The following is a 12,147-nucleotide window of genomic DNA, read 5'->3' on the forward strand; positions in this document are numbered from 1 at the left end:
ATGTAAACAATGCCAATTATTGGGTTGAGTGTTGTTCTGAACTAACCTGATGAATTCCTTGATTAATTTGTTATTGACTGATTCTGGTCTAGAATAGAATTAGTTGACTAGTGTTTACTTCTACTCTGTACTAATTCTTGAGTCTCACTGAATACATTCTTATGTTCATACTTCGTTTAATATTTATGCGGACTAGTTTGCCCGTACCTTTTTGCTCGATACGTTTTCTATATCGAACTCTACTGTCCGGATGATTCCATCCTCTTTCCCTAAGCTCGGTCCAGTGGACAATATGTGTTCTTCACTTTCGTTGTCCGGAGCTTTACTGTGGGTGGTCAGCGTCGCAGAGTATTGGTTATTGCTGCGTCCCGTGAAATCCGGTCGGCTGCTATGAGGGTACGACCCAAGCTGATGACCATATTTACGAGACTTGGAAGTGTTGTCCGAGGAAGAAAGACCCAGTAGACGAGGGAAGTATCGTCGAACAAATGGTCTGATGGCAGTTACGCAGCCGCCGAAGATGCCCAGATTCAACTCAATGGCACACCACATTAGGGCATTAGTAGTTGCCCCTATTAACCAGTTAGTAATAGCTTGCAGGTGAGAGTTTTAGCTCTCTTACATGTAAGATCGGGGCTGGTCAAAAGGGTGTAGAGGGATGCGAGCCGAATGCAGCTCACAACTCCAACGCTGAGTCCTGACGTCAGTACTTCGAGTCCAGATGGCTGAGAAACATCAGTATCACTCACAAGCAGCCCATAGCTAATATGGCGCTCACGGCAATTTTCTGTCGCATGGGCATTTGCAATCTCCGCAGCCATGGTCTGTTAAAGCAAATTAGCGGTGTAGGACTCATCCAACTTGTTGCAACATACATCGGAACAATAACCGTAGCAAAATCGGTGAAGATTCCCAGTCCAGCGTTCGCAAAGTAAAACACCGGTCGATTCATGCAGTGTCCAGTCGTAATGTTCGCATCCCACGACTTTGCAACTGGTGTGCAGCTGAAAATATTGGCGAGGACACTAGCCAAGCTGTATCCCACGGCGATAAACACAATGGCCCAGACGGCCATGTGGAAGTTCCGGCTCGGGAAAATACGAAGGTAGAATACAAGGACGGAACATTTGGTGAAGCCCGTCGCGGCGCAGTAAACTATGGCGGAGACGAGGTTCATCTATACGAGTTTGGGATTAGTTAACTATACAAGGGAGATGTTCGAGCCTTAGTTACAAACCTTTGCGAACATTGGCGACAGATATGTCGCTGGAACATCCCACATGTGTTTCCCAAGACCCCAATTGAGCACTAATGATATGTGTCAGCGAATTCACGGTCTTTTAGAGATTGGGCGTAGCTTACTGTTCAAAGTAACAGCAGTGAGAACGCATGATAGAAGCTATGTTGATAGACAGAATGTCAATAATGGGTCCAGATAAAGATGATCGAACAGTACAATAGACCTACGAGGGCAAATATCATCAAATCTAAAACTAGTCAGCGCGGCCATCCCTTGATTCGCGACATCCACTCACAATCATCAAAACGAAAGCTCCGGACAATGAATAACCGAGTCCATGTCCTCACAGCTAACGCAATAACAGCTAATGGCAGGAATACACAATTAACAACCAAAAATCTGGTGCCAATATAGGGCGGGTCGACGAAGTTGGATGTCTGACCCGCCGGCGGCGGCATGGCCGGCACAATGGAAGAAGCCATAACGCTCGGAATGATCCATCCGTTCCACGAATCCAAGTGGAAACGGGGTATATATAAGAAAGCAAGATGACAGTGACAGGAAAAGGAGAACGGACAGCTCCGAAACGTCAATTCAACCAAAAATCAAGTGCATTCCAAGGTTTTTGGAATTGCTTGCTTTACATCGAGGATCTTCAAATTTGTTCTCCATACACTTGGTGGGGTCTGCATCCACATTTGAGGGCGTGCGTTCTACAACTCGTCCTAGATCTGCGTCGATTGGTCTGTTCACCGTTCTTATTGAACTTACAATAATGTACTATGATACATTGAGGACTCAATATGATCTTCAGGGCCAAAACGGTAGAAGAGAAACTGTAATTTGCCGACTGGGAGCCCATGTCCGTCCAATGAACAATGAACAATCTAATGCCAATATCTTCTGCATTTGAACATAATCAAAGTTCATATACAAAGCGGAGACAGTAGCGGACTTCACTCTCCGTGTGGTTTAGTAAATTTAGTGAATTTAGTCAACTGGAGCCCCTCGTTCATGCCAAAGAAACAACCACGACAAGTCTCGATCTGCAGCCCTAAATTGGTAGGGATCTTCGGCTCGATAAACAGATTTGTTTCGTCTGAAGTCTAGCTAAACCCAATTGCCCATAAAACCAGATCCCTAAAACCAGATCCCTAAAGCCAGATCCCTATAACCACTAGGGCATTAGCTCTCGCTTCCGGACTCAATCCGTTCTTGTTTCACTGGGTTTGATGGACAACTGCATTGGAGTTGAGATCGAAATTGTAGTCTACATTTTCATGTGTTCCTGGCTATGCAAGGGGCTAGCAGATTGCAGGTTGAATTACAAGGCAATAGATCACACGATACCTGCCTACATATACGGAGTACATTGTTCTATACAACACAAGCGCACCTCCGCTCCGCTGAGTTCCGCTTTCCGGTATCTCAGCCTGCGAAGGCTTGGTGAATATATAACTAGTCAATAATTAATTATTGAAGTAGATAGACACGCCAAGTAATATGATTTACATACTATTGTCGTCTAATATGTAAATGAATTACTCAATGTTTCATAATTAGCAGATTCCTACGGAGTACACTAGTGACCCTTTGAAGCGACTAGCAACCCGGAAATCCCGTATTGTAGACTTCAACAAATTCAATAATGTACGTATAGTATATACATTTATAATTGACATCTTCTGACGCCACCCTTGAAATAGTTGATCGACATCCTACGGTATTCTCTATTTGATACCTTCTAGAAATTGCCAAGTGATCCTTTCTCCCCGGTTCACTAGCGCGGAGGCGCTTGTCAATCGTTATATCCTATACGATGTGAGACCCATGGATCGCGAATTAGCCCTGTCCACCGAGGTCTAAGCAGACCGTCCATCGCCAAACTATGGGGGTGGCGCTGGAGTAGGCCTAAAGCAGAAATTGGGCACTCGAGCATAATGGCTGGGTCACGAATTTGCCTACCCGAATCAAAATGTCAGTTATCCAGAAGAGCTACGGCGCATGTTCAGAACACATTGTAGAGATAATATTTATTTGATTCGATATGCTCGAGTCTCTGGGATTCTCCCAAGCCAGCATATGCAAAACCCTCGCTGAACCCCAGGAATTGAAGCCAGGTATATGAGATCGGACCAGAAAAAAAAACCATAATCTAACCCTCATGAGAAGAAACCAAACGCATGTGTTCATTCCACAAGGGCTCACATCTGCATTTCCTGATCGCCATCCGCATCGCCAATCGCACCACCGGGTATCCGTCCCTCATTAAGCTCCTTCTCCAACCTTGTAATCTCCTGCAGACTCTTCGCTTCGCGAATCATTTTCTCCACGCGCTTGCGCTCGGCATCGGTTAATTGTACACGAATGCCCTTTTCGGCGGGGGCGGATGCAGCAGCTGAGACGTCGAAGGTGCTCGATTTCACGCCTAAGATCTTAGATGCGAGGGAGGAGGGCTCTTCAATAGTGCCAAAGAGTTCGGCAGCTTTGGCGCGCTCGGCGTCTTTCACTTTTTGGTAGTCAAGGAACCGGACTGAGGGGATGCGCCAGATGACCCAGTAACGGTAGTTCTGGAGAATATATATATTAGTTTAGGATATTCGTGGTGGGAGCTCGTCTAGGTGTACCACGCACCTCTTTCCGTGTCACAGGGTTCTCTAGCAGGCTCAGGTGTGTCAGACGGTCGAGGTTGCGCAGCGGATCCAGATCCGCTAGCTCGGACAGGTTGTTCGCTGTCAAGACAAGGTTCTTCAGACCTGGAATTGACGTTGCGAGTGTAGGTTGAATGTGAGTGATGCGGTTGCGGGCTAGGAGGAGAGTGCGGAGGCGGGGGAAGAAGGGGAAGTTTCCTAGAGAGGAAAGGTCGTTGTCGGTGAAGTCGATTGCATCTTGATCCTGAAAGCTATTAGAATGACCGCACAATTGAGGTGGAGCTTCCTTCCATGGGTTCGGCTGGATCAAACGTGGTCCGATCCATCTCAGTATCAGAACAGTACTTACTTTGGCAATACCCAAGTTCTCAATTGCGGGGATTTTGTGCCCTATTCACGCCAAAAGACGATATCAATCCAGCCCCCGTAAATTGTAGTATCTGTCCTTTTCAGGCAGGTGTTTAGTACGCACCTCGGAGATCCAGCTCGCGGTCTGTGAGAGGATTAATGTATGATAGCGAATTTTGGATGAGATCGACGGTCAGACGCATTGTGGCGGTCGCGGCTGTTGCCGAGGTTTAGAGGTCGAGTGATAATGTGCGATTTATTGCGACGGCATAGGCGGACAATTGATAATGATTGAATTGTGCGACAAGCTTCGGAATGAATAACGAATGGATCGGAAGCTGGTCGCGCCAGTTTCTCATTGCTATCGAAGCCCTTTTTGCCAAAGCGGTGAGTAATATATCACGTGTCTTTGAGCCTGATTTAGGTGGCATCAACATGAACCACCTGAATACGCCTGGGAGTTCTCATGGTGTACTAATTATTACAGTGCAAGGGACGTAGCAGTCTTGAGTCATAATTAATCTATATTCAGGAATAGAATCTCAACCCCTAATGGTACACAGCTCATTATGTTTAAACAACCGCCTCAGATCGAAAGCACCGCGCAACTAAATCAAAAAGGTACTCCAGAGCACAGGGTCGAAATATGATATGAAGAATCGAAATCAAAGTGCCACGAAACCAGCATCGTAGAAATGACGAGAACTCCCTTTATGAAAACAGGACAAAACCCGACGATCCAGCGTATGTCAAATGAAACTCCCAAGATGCGATGCGTGAATGATTATGCATTAATTCGGAACGGGAGCGTTAGTCGTCGGCGAGGGGTGTCATGCTAGGTGATTTTTGGTGGAGGGATCTTGTCGGACTGCCCGCTCGAGATCGTCGACCGTTGGTGGTGGGTCCTAGAGCAACTGGGGCCAGATGGTCCCTGCTCTCAGTCCTGACTACCAGGCCTGCTCGATCCATTGCTATGCCCGAGCCTCCACCACTGATCCCAAGGCCAATCGTCCCAGTCGAACTGTTGTCTAACGCGTATTTGAAGCTTGGAGTGTTGCTGTTGCTTCCCCAGCTGGATGCTCGCTTCGGGGGTCCCAGTCTGGCTGAGTCGGCTTCAGAGAGCCGTCCGCCATCTTCGCTTCCGTCAGAATCAGTCACACCAAGTTCGAAGTCTTGGGCACCGTCCTCGAGGACACGCTCATAGGAGGGAGCACTGCGGCTGAGGAACGGTAACATCGCCTTGAGTCCCTTTCTTTTCTTCGGATGGTTGGGGTGCGATGGTCCACCGCGGCGTAGCGCATTACCGACCCGGTTGAAAATACGTGAACGGCGGCTGCGTCCACATAAGAAGAATCCGACCATGACAATAATCAGCATGAAGAGGATGAATCCTGGGACCCGACGCGGCGAGTCACCGTCGAATAGCGCATCATGCCAATGTTCGCTGTGGAAGCCGTCAGAGTCCGGCAGAAGCTGGACACTAGGGAATTGGAAGTCGTTGGGAACACCGGGAACATTGCTACCAAAGCCCACCGGAAGGGCCTCTTCAACTTCCAAAGGCACCTGGGAAGATGCATACAAGACGATCTTGCCCAGGGTCCAGCTCACTTCAGTCGAGTCAATCTTGTTGACTGCCTGGAAGGCGTCCAGATATCCCTTCTCTTTTCCGTGAGCCAGTACTTCTTTAGTGCCATTGTGCGAGGAGCTTGTTGTATCCTCCAGTCCCACACGAGGTACTCCAATCCCATCATGTAGCATGTTGATGATCCATGATGCCTTGAAGCAAACTTCGTAGGCCTTTTGTTGATCAACTTTCTTTCCCCACTTTTGTGCTTCGAGACCATGCTCGATGGAGTCCCAGTCTTGTGAACAAAACAACTGAACTCGTTCTTGGTAGGTGTTGAAATCGTAAGCCTTATCCTTGAATCCCATTTCGAAAATTTCGTGAGTGGTGTGCCAGTACTCGCTGATTCCGATAAAGTGGTTCACATCAAAGTCGATAGCTGGAACATGCATTCCGTGTAACAGACACGGCTCATCTGCACACGGAGCGTCCTTGTCCAGCAAAGGGTACGTTTGACGCAAACATTCGTCGAATTTGCCTGTTCCAAGTAGATAAGGATCCGCCTCGCTTTGCAATGCCATCTCCTTTCCATCCAGAGTAGTGCGCAATCCACTGGGAAGACAGGGGTCAGGTAATTCTAAAATTCCCGGTCCTGTGGCAGTCTGCAAAGCTTCCAGGTAGCGTCTCCGGGCTTCATGCACGCCAAACTCCAACCACGAAGTGACAAACACCCTGTGCTCCTGAGCGGATCCATCAATATTGCGCAATCGTAGCAATTTGAGGTCATTGGCGTGTTTCTCTGTCTCGGTAGAATTCGGGGCGAATGCAATCTGAGCAGATGCGCCACCCATATCGAGAAACCCGTAGGTGTGGTGTCCCTTCCCATGGTCATGTTTCTCCGGTGCGTCAAAAGCCCCCATCAAATAGTTGGTCGCAATCCATCCGTAAAGTCCTTCGGTCACACCCGGAATCACCTGAATATGCACACCGCAGTCGGGAAGCAGGAAATCCGTATTGTCGCGGGCATATGAGCAGATCTTGTCAAGTAGTACTTGTCGCTCGAGGTTTCCTACCAGTCGCATACCCGCAGTCGCGAGGAGAAAGATGGGGGTATCCTTGGCGTCTTCGGCGGGGATGATTCCCTTGGCATGTTCCAAAAGTTCGGCAAGATGATCAGTTCCAACCAATTCGGGCTTGTCGGCGAACGAAGATACACCTTTTTCGCAGATAGATTAGCGGCCGATGCTTGGGGTGGCATTGGCAGGAGCAGGGCTCACCTGGGCGTATCTTCTTGGTCCATTCTTCCTTCGTTTTAACCTCCGGTAGTGATTTCAACTCCTCCGCGTCGGCTTTCTTCCGTGCAGCGGCATTTCGTAGCCATCGATAAACGTGTACGCGAGTCCCCTACACAGTTAGTGGGATGATCGGAGCATGCGCAGTTACATCGACATACAGACGAGCCTGCGTCCAGGACGACACCATAACGCCCTAATGGGGGAGGTTAGTTGTGGAATTGCCGGGGAGTGGGACCACATACATTTGCCCATTGGACTCGATTTGATTATTCGCTATGCGCAGATCATGACAAACTGGTTTAAAAGGAAGCAGATAGCAGAGGACAATGTCCTTGTCAATTATCGGAGCGCAAACAAAAAAGCTGTAAAACGAATGACAGGAAGCAACGAAGTCTTAAAAGAGAGGAGAGAGAGGAGAGAGGGCCAAGAGAGATAAGGGAGACCCAGAAACGGGCTGACGCGACGGCTTCGGGGCGATACCAAGCGTAACAAACAATACGAGGCCGTTGAGTGGCAAAAATGGCTCTAGATCTTATCCGCATTAGGACAAGAGTGGTAATTTTACCGTATGTGACAGATATCGTTTTTTTTGCTTTACTTTTTTTTTCCAAATGCCAACTGCGTACTCCGTACACAGTACATTTAGTTAACTATAATTAGTTACCTAGTAATTATACTTATATGTATGTTTATATGGAGTCACTTGAATTCAAAAACGATTCAAATCTATAGGTATACACTATTTGAAATACACAACTTATTCGCCCTGCATATAAGTAACAGGTCTCACTGCAGTGGTTCCACCTTTAAATTCTTATATTCTCAACCTACATTTTCCTACACATTATTGTATATTGTACCTACATATGTAGACCTATATGTAGGTCTTTGTTACATATATTGTATTCTATACAATCTATACAATATTATACTACAATCATACCCTCCGACGTCTAGGAATGTATACACGCTAATTGTCTTAGCGAGAGGGGCCGGGCATAAAGCGTACGTCAGCTACGGCCTCAAGGGCCGACTGGCTGCGTCACTTTGTTCCAGGGTCTGACAGGGGTCCATTCTACCATATATACATGTTGAGATATTATTATTTCTTCAGGATTTTTTTGGGTTTTATTTGGGGTACGTATGCTGTATATCGGTACGGAGTAGATCTTTACAATAATATTGCATACAATATTGAATATAGTACGTTCATACAGAGTACAGCCGTCGAGATCGGCAATTGACAAAGATAGTGTAATTCCAACGGGTTTCACCCGAGATGTTGGTAATTCCCTTGTCTGATGTGAGACAGAGTCCGGAGTAAAAGGTCACATATAGTCATAAGGCTGTGACCCAATTGTTCAATTCAAGCCTATCTCTTGACTTCCCCAGCCACCGTAGGAACATCCGAGACACTCGCATCAGCGGGTGATGACCCATAGAGATCGCCAAGCAGCGCCCGCTCTCCAATCCGTTCATCAATAAACTGCGAGCGATCTAGACCAACCATTTCCGCCTCCTCGTGCACGCGCAGCTGCATGCCCGGGATAAACTTCAAAATGTAAAGCAAAATACACGATACCGTGAAAGAGTATACCGAAATCGCACACACCTCCGCCAATTGTTTCCCAACTTGGATCCCGTTGCCGTCAATGCCCCCCGTAGCCTTTGTTGTGCCGTCCAACGCTGCAATAGACCCCGACGCAAAAATTCCTGTTAGAAAGGCCCCCACCATTCCACCAATACCGTGCAGCTTAAATACATCCATACCCTCATCGATGTGGAGCCACTCGTTGATGTCTTGTAGGAGTGCACAAATGACGCTGGTTATGAACCCTATTACTGCAGCCAGCCAGACCGACACGAAACCTGCTGCTGGGGTGATCCCAACTAGCCCGGCGATTGCGCCTTCGCAGGCTCCGACCACGGAGAACTTGCCGCGATGCTTGATGCAGTCGACTAGTACCCATCCGAGCACTCCTGTGCAGGCTGCAGTATTGGTGTTGAATGCTGCTAGCATTGCACGTACACTGGCGTTGAGAGCCGAGCCGCCCTAGAAAAGAAAAGGTTAGACTAAATCCAACAGGGGAACAAGTCACATACATTGAAGCCAAACCATCCAAACCAGATCAATACAGTCCCCAGGAAAACCAAGGTCGTGTTATGAGGCTTTGGGTGGGAAGGTTGATCAATATTCTTTCGCTTCCCCAGCACAAAAGCATAAGCCAAAGCGGACCATCCAGACGCGATATGGACTGGGCCACCGCCGGCGAAATCCAATGAGGGAAGGTTATACAGCCATCCGTTGCTGTTCCATGTCCAACAGGCCAGCGGACAATAAACAACGGTCGCCCAACAGAAACTAAAAATCAGCGAGGGAATCATGTTGCCTCGTTCGAAGGCTCCGCCCACCACAATCATAACCTAACATTTGTCAATTTTATTCCACAAGACGAGTTGTGTCGCTTACCGTGCACGCGCAGAACAAAAGTTGATAAAAACAAAACACGATCTCAGGCAAATTATCGGATCCAGGAGATGGCGCCGCCATCACGTCTTTCAACCCAAAGTTCTTCAGCGTTCCGATGAATGGACTGGCATCTCGCGCATAGGCTAGTGAATAGCCCCAGAACATCCACTGGACTGTTGTTCTAGATAGCTTGTCAGTGCGATGCTTAACTATTAAGAGGCTGAACATACACAGCCACGACCATAAAGGACTGGAAGAGCAACGCTAATGCGGATTTCCTTCTCGCAAGACCACTGTACAAAAGACCGATGCCGGGAATGATTAGCCACACTATGAAACCGCAGAAGACGATGTAGACATAGTTCCACTCCACGCCGGCGTATTGGGCGTTGACGTCGACTTTGAGTGGATCACCGCCTGATGGGGTAGATGCATTGTATACTGGCTGTAACTATGTTAGAAATGTGTGGGTGTGTTGTCGATTTGGTCAGTATACTTACGGCATCGGCCATGGTGATAGCCTAGAGAAATTTGTTTCATAGATTCATAGCTTCGGTCCACTTCATATATCTACTCTAGGTCGTGGTGGGCCTCATAATAGCTAACGGGACTACCAAGACTCTTATCTTTATTCTGACAAAAGCCAAGAGCTAGGGCAGTAAACCTATACGAAGACTTCTTGTCAAGAAAATATAATGAACGCCTATATTATGACTATATTGACTGCCAGAGTCATGATAGGAGAGCTTGCTCGGATCCGATAAGAATCAATGTTGTCTCACTATCCAATGGCATTCCGTGTTGAAGTTGACCCCGGATCTTACATCCATCTACGGTTTAGGCTGTGAACTAGTACATACATGTATGTATCCATCTACTTCTTGGCATCATTTGGTTAGCCCCCGTACAATGTACCCATATTGATAACTAATTAATAGCGAAGATATTCACCACCTTCCGATCGTCCATAGACTTAACGCATTGAAAGCGAAATCGCTCAATATCTTCCGCTGGCAAATTAAGGCCCAAACCTTTGCTTGACAAGCCAGGTGGTCCTCAGAGAATCCCTTTGTATCACCGCGGATGTTCTTCATCATCGCCTCAGTCGCACCCGTACATTTCCACACATCCCCACTTGTCTCGGTGCATTGCAGTCCTTTGGTTCATCTAACCACACCGACCGCCTCATCCACACCCGCATCCACCATCAGATGACAGGTCATCCACATATCCTCCGTATTCGAGTCTTTTTCATTTGCCTTCTTGATGTACTAAACCAGGTAGCGAGTCTTGTCCCTATTCTTTGGCTGCGGCCTCTGCTTAGGCTTGGGTGCCACGGGCTTGGGTTTCACGGGCTTGGGTTTCACGGGCCCGTCCCTCGAACAGCTCTCGGTTTTCATGTCGTATTTCACCAGTTGGCCCATGAAATCTCCGATGCAGGCCACCTTGAACATTGATACAGATCCTTTGCACTGCAGTTAGGTCCGATCACACTCTTGGGACAGTGAAGCGGTCGCAGCTTTGAGAGCTGCATCCTTTCCAATCGCTTGGGGTGCAATCTCCCTCACAGTCGGACCCGAAAGGCTGTTTCTTCGCTTCCAGGAAAAATTTTTTAAATCCATCGCTGGTGTTGGATTGGTCGCTGCCAGTGGTGTAGAAGTTGACATAACCGGGATATCCAACTCACTGCAGCAGGAGACTGTTCATATATCGTATATATACCTTTCGTCTTCGTCCCATTATTTCCTGCTCAGAATTTTTTACCCCTGACATCACAATAATCGTCAAATAAGGGCCATGATCCAGAAGCTGAAGTTCATATTGGTGAAAGTGATGTAGTACAAGGAGCAATTAGATCTGCAGCCCTATATGGGATCATCGATGATGTAAGGGGTCTCGGTTCTCGGATCGGGCCTTGATACATATCAGTCACCTAGCTCCACATCCCCTTGTACTACCCTAAAACTTCTTTCAATTCCACAGCCATTGAAGACACTGGGAACATTATGCCACATCCGAAACATGATGCATAGCTCATCCTTACATGGTCGATGGTCAATATCGAAAGACGGAGATACGTCGATAACTCACAATATACGTCATATATTGTTCTTTCCAGACTGTCTAGGTACCTTCATATACTAATTCACCTTCCACTGGTGTTTGTACTAGGAAGGAGTACTCCGTACCACAGTCGTCCTACTCCCTACTACATGAAACATTCACATAAAGCTCCTGGATATATAGCCAAAAGTTTTGAAAAATTTCTCGGGAGGTCATTACTTAAAAGCAACACGCATACATATTGGACACGTGTATGTTATGGATGTTGGAAGACATTAGATTCTTAAACTCTAATCACATGTTTTCCATAGGAACAAACCTAGGAACAAACCTTAGAACCCGCCAGAATCCATGGATGTGATTATGATCTTACAAGGTACCCTTAGAATTTATATATATCTCTCTTCTCACTTAGCTCTCACTTAACTAGTGAGATCATAGCTATATATTAACAATATGACCAAAGCGGAGACATTAATGCGGGGTGAATCTGAGACATGCGATAATGGTTTGTT

The 12,147-nt window shown here is 47.1% G+C and overlaps 5 protein-coding genes across 5 annotated transcripts; all 5 read right to left on the bottom strand.

Annotated features, from left to right (window-relative positions):
• Positions 1 to 207: 207 nt before the first annotated feature.
• N7529_001652 (uncharacterized protein) lies at positions 208 to 1,722 on the bottom strand (the record flags this gene model as incomplete). The annotated part of the gene is made up of 7 exons (XM_057237183.1): positions 208 to 572; positions 623 to 824; positions 872 to 1,177; positions 1,238 to 1,308; positions 1,363 to 1,399; positions 1,468 to 1,487; positions 1,536 to 1,722. Coding segments are annotated over 7 exons (1,188 nt in total), but the record flags the coding sequence as incomplete, so codon positions are not given.
• A 1,722-nt stretch (positions 1,723 to 3,444) lies between these two features.
• Positions 3,445 to 4,442, bottom strand: lea1 (U2 snRNP complex subunit LEA1; the record flags this gene model as incomplete). Its single annotated transcript, XM_057237184.1, has 4 exons — positions 3,445 to 3,810; positions 3,875 to 4,135; positions 4,241 to 4,281; positions 4,364 to 4,442. The coding sequence occupies 4 exons, from the start codon at positions 4,440 to 4,442 to the stop codon at positions 3,445 to 3,447; spliced, it is 747 nt and encodes a 248-aa protein (XP_057101871.1).
• Positions 4,443 to 5,049: 607 nt separating this feature from the next.
• Positions 5,050 to 7,350, bottom strand: N7529_001654 (putative nucleoside diphosphatase (Ynd1); the record flags this gene model as incomplete). The annotated part of the gene is made up of 4 exons (XM_057237185.1): positions 5,050 to 7,019; positions 7,081 to 7,207; positions 7,257 to 7,291; positions 7,341 to 7,350. 4 exons carry the CDS (start codon positions 7,348 to 7,350, stop codon positions 5,050 to 5,052), a joined length of 2,142 nt encoding a protein of 713 aa, XP_057101872.1.
• A 1,120-nt stretch (positions 7,351 to 8,470) lies between these two features.
• N7529_001655 (ammonium transporter) lies at positions 8,471 to 10,080 on the bottom strand (the record flags this gene model as incomplete). Its single annotated transcript, XM_057237186.1, has 5 exons — positions 8,471 to 9,151; positions 9,202 to 9,522; positions 9,569 to 9,749; positions 9,799 to 10,013; positions 10,069 to 10,080. 5 exons carry the CDS (start codon positions 10,078 to 10,080, stop codon positions 8,471 to 8,473), a joined length of 1,410 nt encoding a protein of 469 aa, XP_057101873.1.
• Positions 10,081 to 10,839: 759 nt separating this feature from the next.
• Positions 10,840 to 11,022, bottom strand: N7529_001656 (uncharacterized protein; the record flags this gene model as incomplete). Its single annotated transcript, XM_057237187.1, has 1 exon — positions 10,840 to 11,022. The coding sequence occupies one exon, from the start codon at positions 11,020 to 11,022 to the stop codon at positions 10,840 to 10,842; it is 183 nt and encodes a 60-aa protein (XP_057101874.1).
• Between the last annotated feature and the right edge of the window lie 1,125 nt (positions 11,023 to 12,147).

The sequence above is a fragment of the Penicillium soppii genome, assembly GCF_028829465.1.
Source record: "Penicillium soppii strain IBT 18220 chromosome Unknown utg000002l, whole genome shotgun sequence".
Lineage (NCBI taxonomy): Eukaryota > Fungi > Ascomycota > Eurotiomycetes > Eurotiales > Aspergillaceae > Penicillium > Penicillium soppii.